This window comes from Pagrus pagrus (genome assembly GCF_965226575.1).
Source record: "Pagrus pagrus genome assembly, chromosome: 19".
Taxonomy (NCBI): domain Eukaryota; kingdom Metazoa; phylum Chordata; class Actinopteri; order Spariformes; family Sparidae; genus Pagrus; species Pagrus pagrus.
Window position 1 is genome coordinate 15,107,140 of NC_140203.1, and position 16,067 is coordinate 15,123,206.

The window sequence follows — 16,067 nt, forward strand, 5'->3', positions numbered from 1 at the left end:
TCGAGCCTCTTTTCCTCTTGAACTGCACAGAATTGGAGCTTTTAAATGCTTGTCTGAGAGGGTTTGGAGTCCCCCACCAGTTTCTCAAAACAAGGGCCTCTTGGCATAGGGCCCTCCTAACAGCTAGAAACAGCCCTGCAACGAGTACATAACAGTACATGCATTAAACCATTATTCAATACAGTGTTGTCCACACAGTTATAGTCTTGACTGGTTGTGGGGTCCTCTTTTCCTGAGACCGAGACAGAGTAAAGAGATCGAGACCATTCTCGTGCATTACAACACGACCGTGAAAGTATCAAAACCCATCACTTCCAAACAGACCACTCAAGTGCTGTTATAAATAAATAAATGAATAAAGCCAGGGTGCAAATGGAAATTGACAAATTACAAGTTGCATTTCAAATTATAAAAAGTCCTTTTGGCCAAATACCAGAAACATTCGGATTCCAGTGAATATTAGACTGGACATCAGTCCCATTGATCACTCCTCCACTGATCGAGCCTCCTGTGTTTACTACTCTAAACTCATTACTTAACCCTCTTTATGGGAGTCTATTGTAGCCATGAGGCCCTCCTGCCACAGTGGCACTGCATTCCACCAGACTCTCTGTGTTTCAAATGTGCAAACACCCACCACCACCTTCACAAACGCAGTTAGATTACCATAAGCTTAAATAAGTTCATATCCGTTTTCAAATGGCCTCTTGTCTCTCACTCACTTGAACCGTTTATTATAACCTCTTTGGATCAAATTTCAAGAGCTCCTCTTAGCAGCATATTCACAAAGACTAACAAAAACTCTGAGCTGCGTCTTTGAGAGCTTTCGACACAGCAGGTCATACACAGTGAAAGCAACAATACCATAGTGTAACAATACTTGAAGCGTTACCAGCAAAATGTACTTAAAGCATCTCATGTCGTAATAATGAGAATGTCCTCTTTCATTGTGTTATATTCGAACACTTTTGCAGCCAATTTTTTACCTGTATGCACTGTTGTGTACTTAATCTACGATAACGCATCATATTTTCTAAGCTGATCATATTTTTTCTACATTGTCGCAAAGACACTCGTGACTATTGTTGCATAATGAATGCAGCTGAGTACAAAAGCACATTAAATTCCTCTAAATGCGGCAGATTAGAAGTCTAGAGTTGCATTGAAATTGTACTTGAGTACTTGTAATTAGTTGGGCAAAGCACCCACAGAACAAAGGCCTCAGACAGACACTTGAGTGATGATGAGCTCTCTCTTGGATCAAAACCTCCCTCTGCTGGTGAATCTGTGGAACTGCTGCCAGAATAAACACCAGAAACCACCTGGGCTGATGGTACATGTGTTCACTTCATGGACTGACATCAGCTTTAACCACTATCTCATTTCCAGATGTTGTTTCCCAACATGAATGTGGATGAAACCAACTACAGTACTTCCATCTGTTGACTCGCAACTGATGGAAGTGGGCACACAGTTACAACAAACAAAAGTTGTGACTGTGATGAACACATTTCTTGATGTTTCACACGTTTAGCCTGCAGTAACTTGTGATAATCTGATGTTTGGAGGTTTTTTTCCGTCTGGATGTTAAATGATAAACGTCATAGTTTCCAGTCTGTGTCACTGCTGAGGAACTACTTCTGGCCAAATCACGCCTCCTTCATCTTTCTGGATAACGTTGTCAGATTTTTTCCCCCCTCTTCTCTCTCTCTCATGCCACAGAGCCTAAAGCGGAAGTTGTAATTGAACCTTCTCCCGTGACTCGGTTTGGACTTGTTGGCACAGCCAGCTTGTACAAAATGTAAGAAAAAAAAGAAAAAAAAAGAGGTGGGAGGCTGAAACATTTGGGAAAGCCCTTTTTTCTTCCTGGACTGCTGACGCGTCCGGCTGCTTCGCCTACGTGCCGCTGCGCCGAAGCACCGCGGACCGACCCCAGACCCTCACTGCCTCCACCATGTTGCTCCACTTTCTACTTTTAGGGGCCTTTCTTTCTCAAGTTGAGTGTTACTTTTCCGAGGAGAAGTACCCGGAGGAGTCGAAAATGCAGCCTCCGACGGTGGTTATCGCCATCATAGCCAGGAACACCGCTCACTCCCTGCCCTACTACCTCGGAGCTCTGGAGAGACTCGACTACCCCAAAGATCGCATCTCTGTGTGGTGGGTTTGCCTGCATGGACACTGTGGACTGCATGCACTGCCGGCCTCGGCTTTTTTATCCGACTATAGCAGCCGTTCAAAAGGTCAATGGCATTTAAATGAGTCTGTGAAAGCAGCAGCGTCCTACCCCCCCTCCCCTATCCCCTCTGTGCCTTTCACAGCACAGGCTGCCTTTCACTCAGGCACATTCAGCTCCTGCTGAGGGCTGCATGGCATTTTACCTGCTGTAGACTCAAAACTAACTCATGTGCTTCATTAGTGACGATTCTGATAAAAAGTATGTCTGATACTCGTGATTAAAACCCACAAACTCATCTGTCCTCTAGGGGTTTTCTCAGTATCTGTCTGTGTGTCAGTAAGTAACTCTGATCTCATCTATCTGCTCAGTTCAGAGTTTGGTTTGATGGAGCTGCACCTCAGCAAAGTACTCAGATCTTGTACTTCAGTAAAAGTGCAAAAGTAAAAGTAGTCATCATGCAGAATGGTGTATTTCAGAATAAAGAATATTAATGTAATTGGATTACAATTATTGATGCATTAAAGTGCTCATCACTTTATTGTTGAAGCTGGCAAAGGTGGGACGAAGTTGTTCAATGAAGTTATATCTTTGTCTTTAACATGACATCATCATTTATTTGTTGATTACATTTTGTATTGTTAAACTTAATCTGCAGTGTAACAGGTAACTAAAGCCGTCAAGTAAATGAAGCGGAGTAAAAGTACTACATTTACATCTGAATTGCTGTGGAGTACAAGTATAAGTTTGGAGAAAATTAACTACTCAAGTAGAGTACTAGTATCTCAAAACTGTATATATGTACAGTACTTGAGTCGATGTACGTACTTACTTTCCATCTCTGGACCTGAGTGATGATATTAATATAAAGTATGTGTGATTGAAACCCACAAACTGATCTGTCCTCTAGGGGTTTTCTCAGTATCTGCTTTATGTGTCAGTAAGTAACTCCGATCTCATCTATGTGCTCAGTTCAGAGTTTGATTTGATGGACCTGTACCTCAGCAAAGGTGGAAGAAGTACTCAGATCTTGTACTTAAAAGAGTGCAAAAGTATCAGCATCAAAATCCTCTTAAAGTACCAGAAGTAAAGGTAGTCATCATGCAGAATGGTGTATTTCAGAATAAAGAATATTATGTCATTATCGATGCATTAATTTGTTCATCACTTTAGTGTTGAAGCTGGCAAAGGTGGGGAGGATTAATGAAGTTTTATCTTTATCTATAACATTACACCATCATTTATTTGTTGATTATATTTTAAACTCAATCTGCAACGTATCAGGTAACTGAAGTCTATTTATTGTTATGTTATAAATGATATTGAAAAAATCTTTGACAACTCTGTAATGAATCAGTGTATATGTTACTTGCTTTCACTAAAAGTAAGAAATAAGTATTATGAAAGAGCCGCTGTGACATCCTCATTGAAAAAGTTCCACTCTGAAATGGTCCCACTGACTAGTTCCCTCTTGGTGATGCTCTTCAAAGTGCTCGTCCCTTTTTTAGAAAGCTTTTCAGAAATCATCCCATGAGGGAAAAGACATCCAAAGCATGTTTCAGAGGAATGCCATACGCAATTATAGCATAAAAGTGGCACTTAATCACAGAGTGAAGCTAGTAATTATTTTATACGTCTTAAAGATATGTTGGAATTCATTTTCGTTCCGTTGAAGCAGCATTCGAAACATGTCAGATCTTCTCTTTGCATTCATTTTACTCTCTGATTCCTCTGTGCTCCTCAGGGCGGCCACGGATCACAACTCGGACAACACCACAGCCGTACTGAAAGAGTGGCTCACTTACATGCAGAAATATTACCATTATGTGGAGTGGAGACCGATGGAGCAGCCCACGTAAGTCGAGATCATTTTTAAACATACTGAATTTTATTTACAGTCGTGTTCTGTTCCTGTAGGTCTAAGCAGATCAGGACATGTCAGTAGGTGCATTAGTATGAAGAAAAAGAAAGAAGTAAGCCGACTTTCTCTCTTTTATTTTATCAGGATCAGAGATTCCTTCCGAGTGTCATTCTGTTGGTGATAAGTTGAATTTATCAACTGGGGGTAACCAAATAAATCAGCAAACGGTCCGAAACTGCACCTTAAGCAACTGATCTTGCTCGCTCGCTCTCACCCTTTTCATCCGACGCACCGTGAAACTTTATTAGCACACCTTTACAGCACACCTATTAGTCACAGCGAAGCCACTGTATGGCTTCAGATAACACTCACTTTCACTTTGCATAATGAGGAATGATGCAGCACGCCTCTGCTTGTCGGTACGCGTCCGTAAATCTGTGTGGACATCTGAAGAGGCCGTTAGTGGAAATTACTTGGCGCATGTTAATTATACAGTCTGACTGAACTCTGCTAATCTGCTTACCGTCACTGAACTTTATAGGCTGTATTTCAAGCTGTCATATATAGACCATATATAGAATTTATTTGGGAGATACGTCCAAATAGATTTACTCCACTTCCTCAAATTTTCATTGTGTTTTGGTGTTTTTTCTTTGTTCTTTTGACAGCTCATAAAACTTTTTTATTGCCTCATTTATTTAAGAAAGGCTCAGTACAATTCAGCACAACAATAAACTGTAATGTGTCCATTGTTGCTCTCTGTTTTAGGTCCTATGTGGGAGAGTTGGGACCCAAGCACTGGCCCAACAGCCGATACGAGTATGTCATGAAGCTGAAGCAGGCAGCGCTCAACTTCGCCAGGAAACGCTGGGCCGATTACATCCTGGTACATAATAAAAGAATCTGTCTAGTGACAGCCGTGTAAGATTCATATCAGGCCCCCTTCTGTTGATTTATCTGATGAGATTTGTTCCCTCTATGCTGCTGTTGTCCCATCCAAGAAAAAGTTCTGGCACTCATTGTTCCAGAGAATTGACACCACACTCGCTCTCCTTTTTTCCCCCTCTCTCTTTCCTTTGTTCACTCTGTGCGTCTGTTTCAGTTCGCCGACACAGACAATATCCTCACCAACCCAGACACCCTCAACCTGCTGATAGCGGAGAACAAGTCGGTCATCGCTCCCATGCTAGACTCTCAGGGAGCGTACTCCAACTACTGGTGTGGGATCACTCCGCAGGTGAGTGTGAACTTTATGGTGATCAAGCATCTACTTGGAGGGAAGCACATGAGAGAAGCTGCAGATACCCTCCACACACGTATTACAGCGTACAAAAACATCCTCTAATGTGTGTCTGACATTGTTTTTGCAAGTCTCCATATTGTAGAAAGTGAGATCTCCTGTCTTTTTTTTAAATTATAAAGCAGGTCTATATAAATACTCTGAATGTGCCTTTAAATCGGCTGTCAGGACTTCTGTACAACTATACAGTCACCGCCCTCAGCATGGCCGTGGTTGTATAAACACCAGCATGGCCGATGTGGAAACAAGTTGGGCAGTGCCTGCTCAGACCTGTGAGAGCTGACCAATCAGAGCACAGGTCTTAAAGAGACGGGCACGAAAAAGGAGCATTCAGACCGAGGGTGAATAGAGGTGCTGCTGCAAAGGACAGGAAGAGAAAAATTATGTTTTTTTAACTTTATAGCATGTGAATACTTTTTAGAGGACACCCCAAGTTTGAGCCTGACAATGAGCATCATATGGGGCCTTGAACATGTCACCACGTCTTTAACCCTTATTAAAAATTCCAGAATATATGAATATGCAAAGTTTTTTTTGTTCACCTCACACTTGTGTACGCTCAATCCATCTGTCTCTCAGGGATATTACCGTCGAACAGCAGAGTACTTTCCCACGCGTCACCGTCACAGAACGGGCTGCTACCCTGTGCCCATGGTCCACTCCACCATGCTGCTGGATTTACGGAAGGCAGGCATGAAGAAACTGGCCTTCTTCCCGCCTCACGAGGACTACTCGTGGCCCTACGACGACATCATCGTGTTCGCCTTCTCCTGTCGGGCTGCGGGTCAGTTAGCGCTTGTTTGTGGTTATATTTTTGTAATCGGGAGAAAAGACAAATCAACTCAAATGTTTCGACCATTCATTTATTTATTGACTGATTCTTCTTTGATGCTGATCAGAGATACAGATGTACCTGTGCAACAAGGAGCGCTACGGCTACCTGAACGTCCCGGCCAAACCTCACCACACCTTGGAAGATGATCGCCTAAACTTTGTCCATGTCCTTCTCGAGTCCATGAGTAAGAACGTACTCTTTTCTTTATTTCTTTATATTTGAGTGAGAATGACAAACAAAGTGATACAAAGGTAGACAAATAAGAATGTTTGTCTCCTCTAACTTGTGTTTCCTCTTTGTCAAACAGTTGACGGACCTCCAATGAGCCCCTCACGCTACGTCCATATGTTCCAAAAACAGAGAGACCTCATGGGCTTTGATGAGGTAGACCTCGTTGTTTATCTGGAAGAGATTCATCCAGCTATCATTTATTCTTTATTTACCCTGATTCTTGAATGGTATTAATCAAAATCCTGGTGTTGTGCCTGTCTGTGTCTAGCCTGTGTTGACGTGTGTTATTAATTACACAATAAATAAAACAATAAAACCATGTCTATATACAACTCAGGAATGGCATGCAGTTAGGTAACCATTTGCCTCCTTCTCTTCAGATCTATCTGATCAATCTGCGGCGCCGTCCTGACCGCAGAGACCGGATGCTGTTCTCTCTCAATGAGCTGGAGATTGATGTCAAGGTGGTGGACGCTGTGGATGGAAAGTGAGTACATTCTCAGGGAAGGACTCAGTTTAGCGAGAGCACTCAGGTAGTTTTGATGGAAAGTGTGTTTTGAGTGAGAAAAATCAATACCGAAGTAGCAGAAACAAAAATGTAGATTGGAGATTGGTTGTTGTGAAAGAAAAGACATTTCTCTGCAGATATATACTAAACCTTCAGCAGGTACTGGGTCCCAATAGTATCCTGATATTTTCAGCAAGTTCTGAATGATGTTTTTTGTTCACACTCGCTCTCTCTACCTCTTTCCCGTCTCCTGTTTCTGCCTCTGTTTACCTTTATTGTGATCTGTCTCGAGAGACGCCACGAGTTGTTAATTCATGTCATGGTTCATTTCTAATCACGTTTTGAGAAACATATAAATGAAGGCTTGAGACTAAATAGATCTACTTTAGTATTTGTATGCTCTGCAACCTGGGAGTAGTAGTGTTGATGGAGGTAGTGTACATAATGGAGCATGTTTCTGTCTGGTGTAATCTCAGAGACAAAGATCTGTGTGATGATATCACAGAGAATCTTTTATGAAACAGTGTGCGTTGAGGATGACTGTGGAAATATGAAAATATAATAATATGATGCATGTCTGTGTGTGTTTGTATGTCTGCAGTGCACTGAACAGCAGTGACATTAAGGTCCTGGGTGTCGACCTGCTTCCAGGCTACTATGACCCCTTCTCTGGACGCACCCTGACCAAAGGAGAGGTGGGCTGCTTCCTCAGCCACTTCTTCGTCTGGAAGGAGGTGAGAAGACACACACACACACACACACACACACACACACTATACATGAAAGTCTTTACTGGCTTGACGAAAACCAAACCGTATTGCCCTCTTGGATGCCCGCTTTGGTTTTCCACCTCTGCCCCTCAAACATCCTGAGTCTGCCGCTGGGTTTTTAGCAGTTTGGTCCCAAAAAGGAAACAGCTATTAAAACACAAGCCTACAAGGGATAACATGTACTTAAAACACTCTCGGTTGATTTTATGACTTTTTAAGCTTCTCATCTTCTTCCTCCATCAGTTTTTCAAAACAAAAACTTAAGTGTTTCTTTTTCTGTATGCCTCAACCATCTCTGAACTAAATGTTTGTCCCTCTTGCCCTCAGATTGTGGACCTGCAGATGGACATGGCTCTGGTCTTTGAGGACGACGTTCGTTTCCAGGCCAACTTCAAACGACGCGTCCTCAGACTGATGGAGGAGGTGAAGCAGGCGGAGCTGGACTGGGACCTCATGTAAGATGGCCACTATTTAATCACATGGATCTTGTTTTAACAGGAGTTAGGTTGAAGGCTTGTAGAAAGTGAGACTGCCATGCCTTTTTTGATTTATGGATTGAGGAAGAGGAGCAAGATGATGGAAGATCAGTGGAGGTGACCGCGAGCCTTGAACAAGACAATGGCGGAGAAGCGCCTTCCGACCTGACACGTGCCTTTAATCACAGTGTGGTGTTGGACGGAGCTGAATCCTGCTGTTCCAAACTCCACATTTAGTGTGTGTGTGTTACCGCGCGCGTGTCTGAGTAAACAATGGCTTGGAGGCCAAGTTAACACCGCTACCAAACGATCTGTTTCCCAGAGTGTGTGTGTGTGTGTGTGGTTGCGTGTAGGTGTGTGTACGTGTGGGTTAGTAAAGGAAATAGAGGGAAAGAGAGGAGGAAAGAGAGCTCAAGCTAAGAGCGTAGCAAGAAGGTGTCCTGTCGACACTAGAAAGACACAGTGATCGCTTTTCCATCACTCAGAGGCCGGTGTACCAATCCACCCCTCTCTGATCTTTGTTCCTGATAGAAATACGTCTTGTTGTACGCTCACATGGTGACAAAACTAACACTATCGATACACAAAGTTGGAAATCAGCATCAATCTGTTGATGCAAAAACATGAGCAGAGCTGATGTGGAAACATGGTGGGTGATGCCAAGGGCTGGGGCTAGCTGGTTAGCATGCTAACTTCAGTAGATATCTTTGCAACACAATACACAGATGTCATATCATCAAAACAGTTATTTCTTCACATTTTGGTGATGAATTTAGGCAATTTTTGAATGTTTGATCTAAAATTCTCGCACTTTGCACCTTTGAACCATGGAACCTTTAAGGGTGAGTGTTAGGCAGGGAGTGTAAGTCAGGTTGAGCCAATACAGGATGCTCACAAGTATGTTGTGTGTTTGTTTATTAGGAAATGTGATCACTCATTTGCTTGTGAGCATTTCTGTGGTTTTCACAACACACAGACACATCTTCAGACACATGATGAAAGCTTTTTGAAGTAAGGAAGACTTGAACAGGCTTTTTTTGCGTGCATTGTGGTTCCCATAACTCTTTGAGAATGTTTAAACACACATGCAGGACAAATGGTGCAAAAAGACCAGAACAAAGACAATGCTTCAACAATGATTTCCAACCCATTTGGCAACAGGATCAGCCACACTGCAACAGATTTCAGCATCCAGATGTTCTGGATATATTGCCTCTTTTCTTCCTCACTGCTGTTTTCGTTCTGTTGCTGCAGATACCTCGGCAGAAAGCAGGTAAATCCAGGAAACGAGGAGCCGGTGGAGAACGTTCGCAACTTGGTAAAGGCCGACTACTCGTATTGGACGCTGTCGTACGCCATCTCGCAGCAGGGAGCCCAGAAACTGCTCAACGCCGAGCCACTGTCAAAGATGCTGCCAGTCGATGAATTCCTCCCCATCATGTATGACAAACATCCCAAGTACGTATGACACCAGCTCCGCATCCACCAGCAGAACAACTCATAATTCGCTTGTGCTCAAGAAGATGAATATTACGATGAAATCATGTTTGTATCAGTCATATTCACATAGTGAGAACTTTCAAAACTCTACAACCTCCATCTGCCAGACCTATAAAGCTAAAGCGGACCTCATAATTGCTAAAAACATTCTTCCCTATAGACGCCTGAACTTGTATACTTGCTATATATTTAGCTACGTTTTTTTTGGCGTTGGTAGATTAAAGAACTATAGTGAGGTCTGTGGTTTACTTCTACATGTTTCTTTTAATTAAGTCAGCTTTTGGACATAACTTCTATTCTTGTCACTTCAGTATATATCGCTTGTTGGGTTAAATTTGAACACCACATTTCAAAGTAGGGCTCTAATCTCTCTGAACATTTTTTCATTTTATGATGTACAGATTTTACGACACCATCTCTTCTGGGATTGATCGTCCGGAATTTGGGCAATGTGAATTTCCACTTTTTTTTTAGGTGCAGCGTGGTTGCCAGATAGACTCGAGCAGCCAGAGGGGTTTCAGATGTGTGTCTGGTCTACTTGTGCTGAACTTTTCTGAATGTAACAGCCCTTTTAAAGTTTTTAGTCACGCTATTGGTATGGCTAAAGGGATGGGACAGTCGGCTGCTGTCACAGTCCGTCCACAACTTTTGTTGAGAATGACATATCTTAGCAACTATTGGATGAAATATTTTACTGGCATTAATTTTGTCCAGAAGATGACTCCCAATGACTTTGTTTACCCCTTGCTTTTCGTCATGTGCTACCATAAAGTTTCTGTTCTTTTTGGTGAAATGTCTCTGCAACCACATGGCAGCCGTTTCCTCTGACATCACACTCAAGGTGGGATGCTCAAACATTGTACTGTTGTGTTCAAGGTTGCAACTCCTGTGAACACAGGAAATCTGACAAATTGTTGTAATTTCACCGCTTCCTGATTGATCATCAACTGACAAAACCATGCGTAGAAATCAGCAGTGTAACATTATCACAGCCTTTGAGCTTCCCACCCTGTCTGTGTGATGTCAGAGGAAAATGGCTGCCGTGTGAATGTGGTCTTTTGGATGGATTGCCATGAAGTTTGGTACCGACATTCATGTTCCCCTCAGGTTGAATTTGAGTTTTGTGATCCCTTAACTTTTCATTTGGTGCCATCATCAGGTCAACATTTTGACTTGTCCAACTTTTCCATCATAATATCCCCTTTTGAGAAAACTAATGACCCATCAGCCTCGGTTGTACTTCATATTAAGTGCCAATTAGCAAATGTTAGCATGCTAACATGCTAAACTCAAACAGTAAACATTGTAAAAATTATACCTGCAAAACTTCGGCATGCTGGCATTGTCACTGTTGCATGCTAGCATGCCAACTTTAGCATTTCTCTCAATGGACCGCTGTGCCTGAGTACAGCCTGACATAAGCGCTAGCATGGACTGCTAGCAGACTGTTGGGTTAGGGTTGGGTTTTCTTTTATTCATGTTGGCTTCACAGGTGGTCCAGCCACGGTTGTCTCAAAACACCAACAACATCGAGGTCCTCCCACCAGTCCAAAAATACTCTTCCTGCTCTTCCCACACTCACTCCTCCTCCATCCCATAACTGCCTTAACTCAGTCAAGATGGTTGTTAAGTCATTTGTGGTTGTTGTTTGTGGTTTATTATAGAAACGGTGTGACACGCATCAGTTGTGTGCCATCTTAAGTTTTGTAAGATATGAACATCACCTTAACCCTACCATCCTGACTACTACTGATTAGCCCCAACCAAACCAATCCCACTGTTATTATCTAGACGAGTAACTGAGACACATATGAGGCTCTGACTGTGAGAGATGAAATGCACCTTGGGCTAAAGGGCCTGCAAACCAGAAGGCTTGGCAGTGTCTGTGTGCTCCGTCATGTGTGGAAAACTGGCTCATGGCCAGCCCACTTTCTCTGTTCTCTCTCTTTCTCTCTCACCTCTGTGATTCTAATTCGATATGCTTGACTAGTCCGCGAAGAATGCACAATGACCGCACACCACACATTGGTCCTGCTGTCGCTCTTCATGCTAAGAGTAGCTGATCTGTGTTTGAAAATCAGCCTCTGTCTCCATCTCTTGTCAAATCAGTGAATTCCAAGTAAAGGAAAAATTGCTCAAAGTGCACTAAATCTCTTCTGCTATGAACAGTTGTATTTTTTTTATTGTGACATACTCAATATTTGATTGAGTCCTAAATCAATCAAATCTATATAATCTCTATCACTCTTCTCTCTCTGCAGCGAGGACTACAAGTCCCATTTCCCCAACAGGAACTTACAAGCCTTCAGTACACGCCCCCTCCTGGTCCAGCCGTGTCACTACGCCGGTGATGCCCAGTGGGTGAGCGACACTGAGACGTCGACTCTGTGGGACGATGACTCCGTACGCACGGATTGGAGGGGTTCCCACAAGACCCTTAAAGGCGCAGCGCCGCCGCCCGACATGCTGTCAGGCTCCTACAAGGATGAACTTTAGTGCGGAGCTGACGTAGCTGTGAGGGAACCTGCGGGTCAAAAGGCCACGAGGTCAGAAACAGACGCCGAGAAGAGAACTTGTTCTCAGACTTTATTTCAGTCCACTCTGTGTCAGCGCTGCGTCGTTTAAACCGGACTTTGGTTTCTTCAAAGCATGTTAGCAAGTGTACGGCACAAGAGGACTTTTTTTGGGGGGGGGTTAATTAACTGTAAAGACTTGTAAAACAAAGGATGTTATAATACTTGTACAGATGTCTTAAGCAATTCAAATGCTTGAATTTGCACAACAGATTATTCTTGAGTACAATCCATACCTATTTTCTTTTTCCATTTTTAGAGTGTAATCTGTTTGTATGGCTGCTGTCAAGAGCATTTTTGTTTGAATGTATGCTTGCGATGCGGTGTGTGCTCGTGCTAACAGGAAACCAGAGAGGTGGTTTTATTCCTTCACCTGTTGAGTTCTGACTCCAGTACCTGCACTGTTCACAACCCCAGGCAAGTCTGGACAAAGGCCTTATTGTTATTAATACTATTATTTCTTTTTTTCCTGTGTTGTTATATCTGTCCATCCATTTCTCGGGTATTTCACACAAACTTAGAGTGACCCTTATTAATGTTTCCCTTGGCTTCAAAGCTGATGTACCTCATGGTTTCTACTGACGGATGGTTTCATGGGTACCAAATTGTATCAAGAAGTATTTTGTCAGTGGAACAAACACATTGAATGTTTGCATTTGAATAATTTAAGCTTCTTGAAAATGTTTCTTTTTAAATATTAGGTCATTAAGAGATTAGCGGAAATAACATTGACGCATTGGACTACCTTTTACTCTTTGGCTGTGGAATTTAAGGTCCAATTTGTATAATATTTGTTAAGCGCTCCCAATTCTCATATCACCAGGTCATGTTCCCACTCTGGCGCGTTTGTTTTATGTTTTCAGACGTACTGAACTTTGTTCGTATCCACTTAGAAATTACAGACACAGACACATTCCTCTTATGCTTCTTAAAGAGCAGTGAATATTATCAAAACTCACCAGGGTTCCAAAAACAGTGCCTTGAAAGTTTTGGAAATTAGACAGGGGCAATTGAAAAGGCTTGAATTTATGTATTTTGATCAAAAATAGAAATTAAAGTAGTTTTGATATTTTCTATTGGCTAAACACAAGTAAATAGGCAAAGTACACTGTCTGCATGTGTGTCTCCCTGCAGTTTCGCTGCAAGGGTCCCTGACACAGCAGGCTAATGGAACAAACAATGTCGGGCTGTCGGTGAGCGTCTGATTGGCTGTTGAGCTAAGCAAATCAGTGCATGAGAAGTCGAAAAAGAAAGGGAATCGGGCCTGGAAAGTTTTTGAAATTGATGTTTAAGAATGTGTGGGAATCCTGCCTTAAAAGAAGTTTCATATCATTTCAATTTCATCATCAGTACTTGAAAACAAAATATGTACATGTTGTTTCAGACTGTTTGAACTGACAGTAAATATGCTTTTATGTGTTATTGTATACAGTGACAACTTCAGACATGAAAGTTTTCAGTGTGCTCAAATATTTGTATAAAATCAGTGCGGCATGTCAAGATGTGAGCTTGAATTATTAGTCAAGATCATTCGTCAGTGCTGCTACTTTTTTTGGAGGGGGACCAGTGACTTCCCTGTGCCACATCTTATGCTAGAGATGACCCCACTCGTGTAGCAGAAGTCTGTAAAAGCCATATGAAAACACAGCCTTGAACAGCCTTTTTGTAGCATCACTGGGATCCTTAAGTCCTTAACCTTGTCTGCGCGGCGTTGCAATGCAAGTGACTGATGTAATTCTGACGTGGATTTAAATTACGATGATCAAGTTACACTAAACCTGTCTTACAGTCGTCTGTCTTCATAAACATTCATGATAGCCGCTCATTTTCTATCTGCTATCGCGGGTGTTGCTTCTCCTTCATATGTCTTAATTTATTTGTGGAGTCTTTTTGATGTGGTTGATGGATGAGAATCACAAGCAGCAATCAAAGTGCAATGGTGGCTTTTTTGCCCAAATCCCCTCTCTCTCTCTCTCTCTCTCTCTCTCTGCGTGCCTTCGAGCAATACATTTGTATTCAGATGTTATCAAACAGGATGTCAGGACAACTGTATAGCAATCTTTTCAAATGTTAATAAAAAAAGTTTTTCCTTTTTTTTCAGTGACTGAATGTGGTGCATTTTTTTATTAGTTATGAACCTAAATGTATGTGGACAGAGAAGTAACTCAGTATATCATGGTTTGAAACATGTACTACCAGATGTTGTACTAAAATCCAACACAAGAGGGTACAATACAGTTTTATATGAAAGAGCTGGGTGAACCAGATACACGACAGTGTCTGTATTTGTGACCATAGAATTCAATATATTTTGCTTTCTCTAAGAATGGATGCTTTTGCATTTTATGAATTAATCAACTTCCACAATAATGATAATCAGTATAATCCTCATTTTTTGTTTTAAACGCAACATAGTAGTCAATAAGGTGATATTCTTAAAAATAAGGGGTCTAAAAACGTTTAAATGTTATTGTTATATGTCGTAAAAGATAACTGTGTTACTACTTAACAGATTTTAAATACATTAAATAATTGTGCCTGGCTGTTCTACAGTATTATCATCACCACGGTGTAACGAGCCAAACCGGATCCTGTGTATACTCTCTGATGATGGTGTAAGAACAGACTTCTAATGCATCAATGATACCTTTGTTACAACATAACTTAAAAACTTTCAAGTAATTTGATAACTATTTCCTTTTCTCTTTCTACACGCATACACACACACACACACCTTGGCACACGTGGCACAGACACAAGGCTGCATGTACTGTAAACACACGTTTACCCTATAGCATACCTCAGCTGTCTGCACCTGTACTGACCTGTCCAGTTTACATGACCTTATTTCTCTCTGGAACAGCACGTCACAGATAATTAATGAAAAGTGAAGTTAAGTCACAACATACAACTCGTGTGCATATAGATTTACTGTTTGCACACACACTTGCACATGCATGTAAATGTGTGTGTGTACATGTATATGCCACGCTGCGCTTAATTACCATTCAAAAACTGTTATACAACCCTATGGAAAGGGTTATAAGACGACGACACAGTCCAAAGTATGGTGCCGGCCATTTCCTCGGTTTCAGACACACACACACACACATACACACACCGGCAGTACATAAGATAGAGACTTTCTGCAACCCTCTGGATCTCGCTGAAGGCTGTATGAGCTGGAGAGAACCTCCTATAACAGGAGGGAACCCAAACTCAGTGCCTGATTGGCTGCTAGCTTGGAGGTGGGGATTCCTGAGGTCAACTTGGCAGGCAGAGAAGCTGCATTAGGCCCAGTGCTACACAGCATAAGGTTTCATAATGTCAAGTTACTTAGACAGCAGTGTTCTGGGATCTCAACCTTCATTCCTCTACTGCAAGATCACCAGAACTATGTATCCAAAGCCTCGCACATACATGAGCACCCCTCATACATGATGTCATATGTTAATAATCTGACGTGTTACTTCTGCTTGGTTTGGTCTCTGGACCTTGAGGACTCGCAACAACAGCTGCTACCCTGACAACCCCCAAACACTTACCCACACACACACACACACACACACACACACACACACACGCACACATCAAACGCAATCTAAATAGAACAAACAACACATCAACTGATTCAATGTTTCTTCTTTGACGATGTGCTGCAATGTGTGTGTTTTCATAAAGGACTGACATCTTCGCTCTCATGTAACGTTAATTTTCCTCAAATGTGGAAAAAAGACAGATGAAAGAAACCCAGAGAGAGCCAAGAAGCTACAGTTTCTCGATAGATACACATACATTTCTGTGCACTGTTTGGTTGGTAAATCCATGCAAGCAAATCAC

The 16,067-nt window shown here is 42.1% G+C and overlaps 1 protein-coding gene across 1 annotated transcript; it reads left to right on the plus strand.

Moving 5' to 3' along the window:
- The first annotated feature begins 1,839 nt into the window (after positions 1 to 1,839).
- Positions 1,840 to 14,331, plus strand: cercam (cerebral endothelial cell adhesion molecule). Its single transcript, XM_084383496.1, has 12 exons — positions 1,840 to 2,157; positions 3,918 to 4,028; positions 4,803 to 4,920; positions 5,137 to 5,271; positions 5,914 to 6,118; positions 6,234 to 6,353; positions 6,477 to 6,553; positions 6,781 to 6,887; positions 7,510 to 7,642; positions 8,006 to 8,133; positions 9,409 to 9,612; positions 11,916 to 14,331. The coding sequence occupies exons 1-12, from the start codon at positions 1,955 to 1,957 to the stop codon at positions 12,148 to 12,150; spliced, it is 1,776 nt and encodes a 591-aa protein (XP_084239622.1). The 5' UTR covers positions 1,840 to 1,954; the 3' UTR covers positions 12,151 to 14,331.
- Positions 14,332 to 16,067: the final 1,736 nt, after the last annotated feature.

Bases quoted from the DNA above. Each gene is read 5' to 3' on its own strand.
- cercam (XM_084383496.1), top strand. From the start codon at position 1,955: ATGTTGCTCCACTTTCTACTTTTAGGGGCCTTTCTTTCTCAAGTTGAG. The intron at 7,643-8,005 runs GTGAGAAGACAC...TCTTGCCCTCAG, and splicing joins ACTTCTTCGTCTGGAAGGAG to ATTGTGGACCTGCAGATGGA. The intron at 8,134-9,408 runs GTAAGATGGCCA...CTGTTGCTGCAG, and splicing joins GAGCTGGACTGGGACCTCAT to ATACCTCGGCAGAAAGCAGG.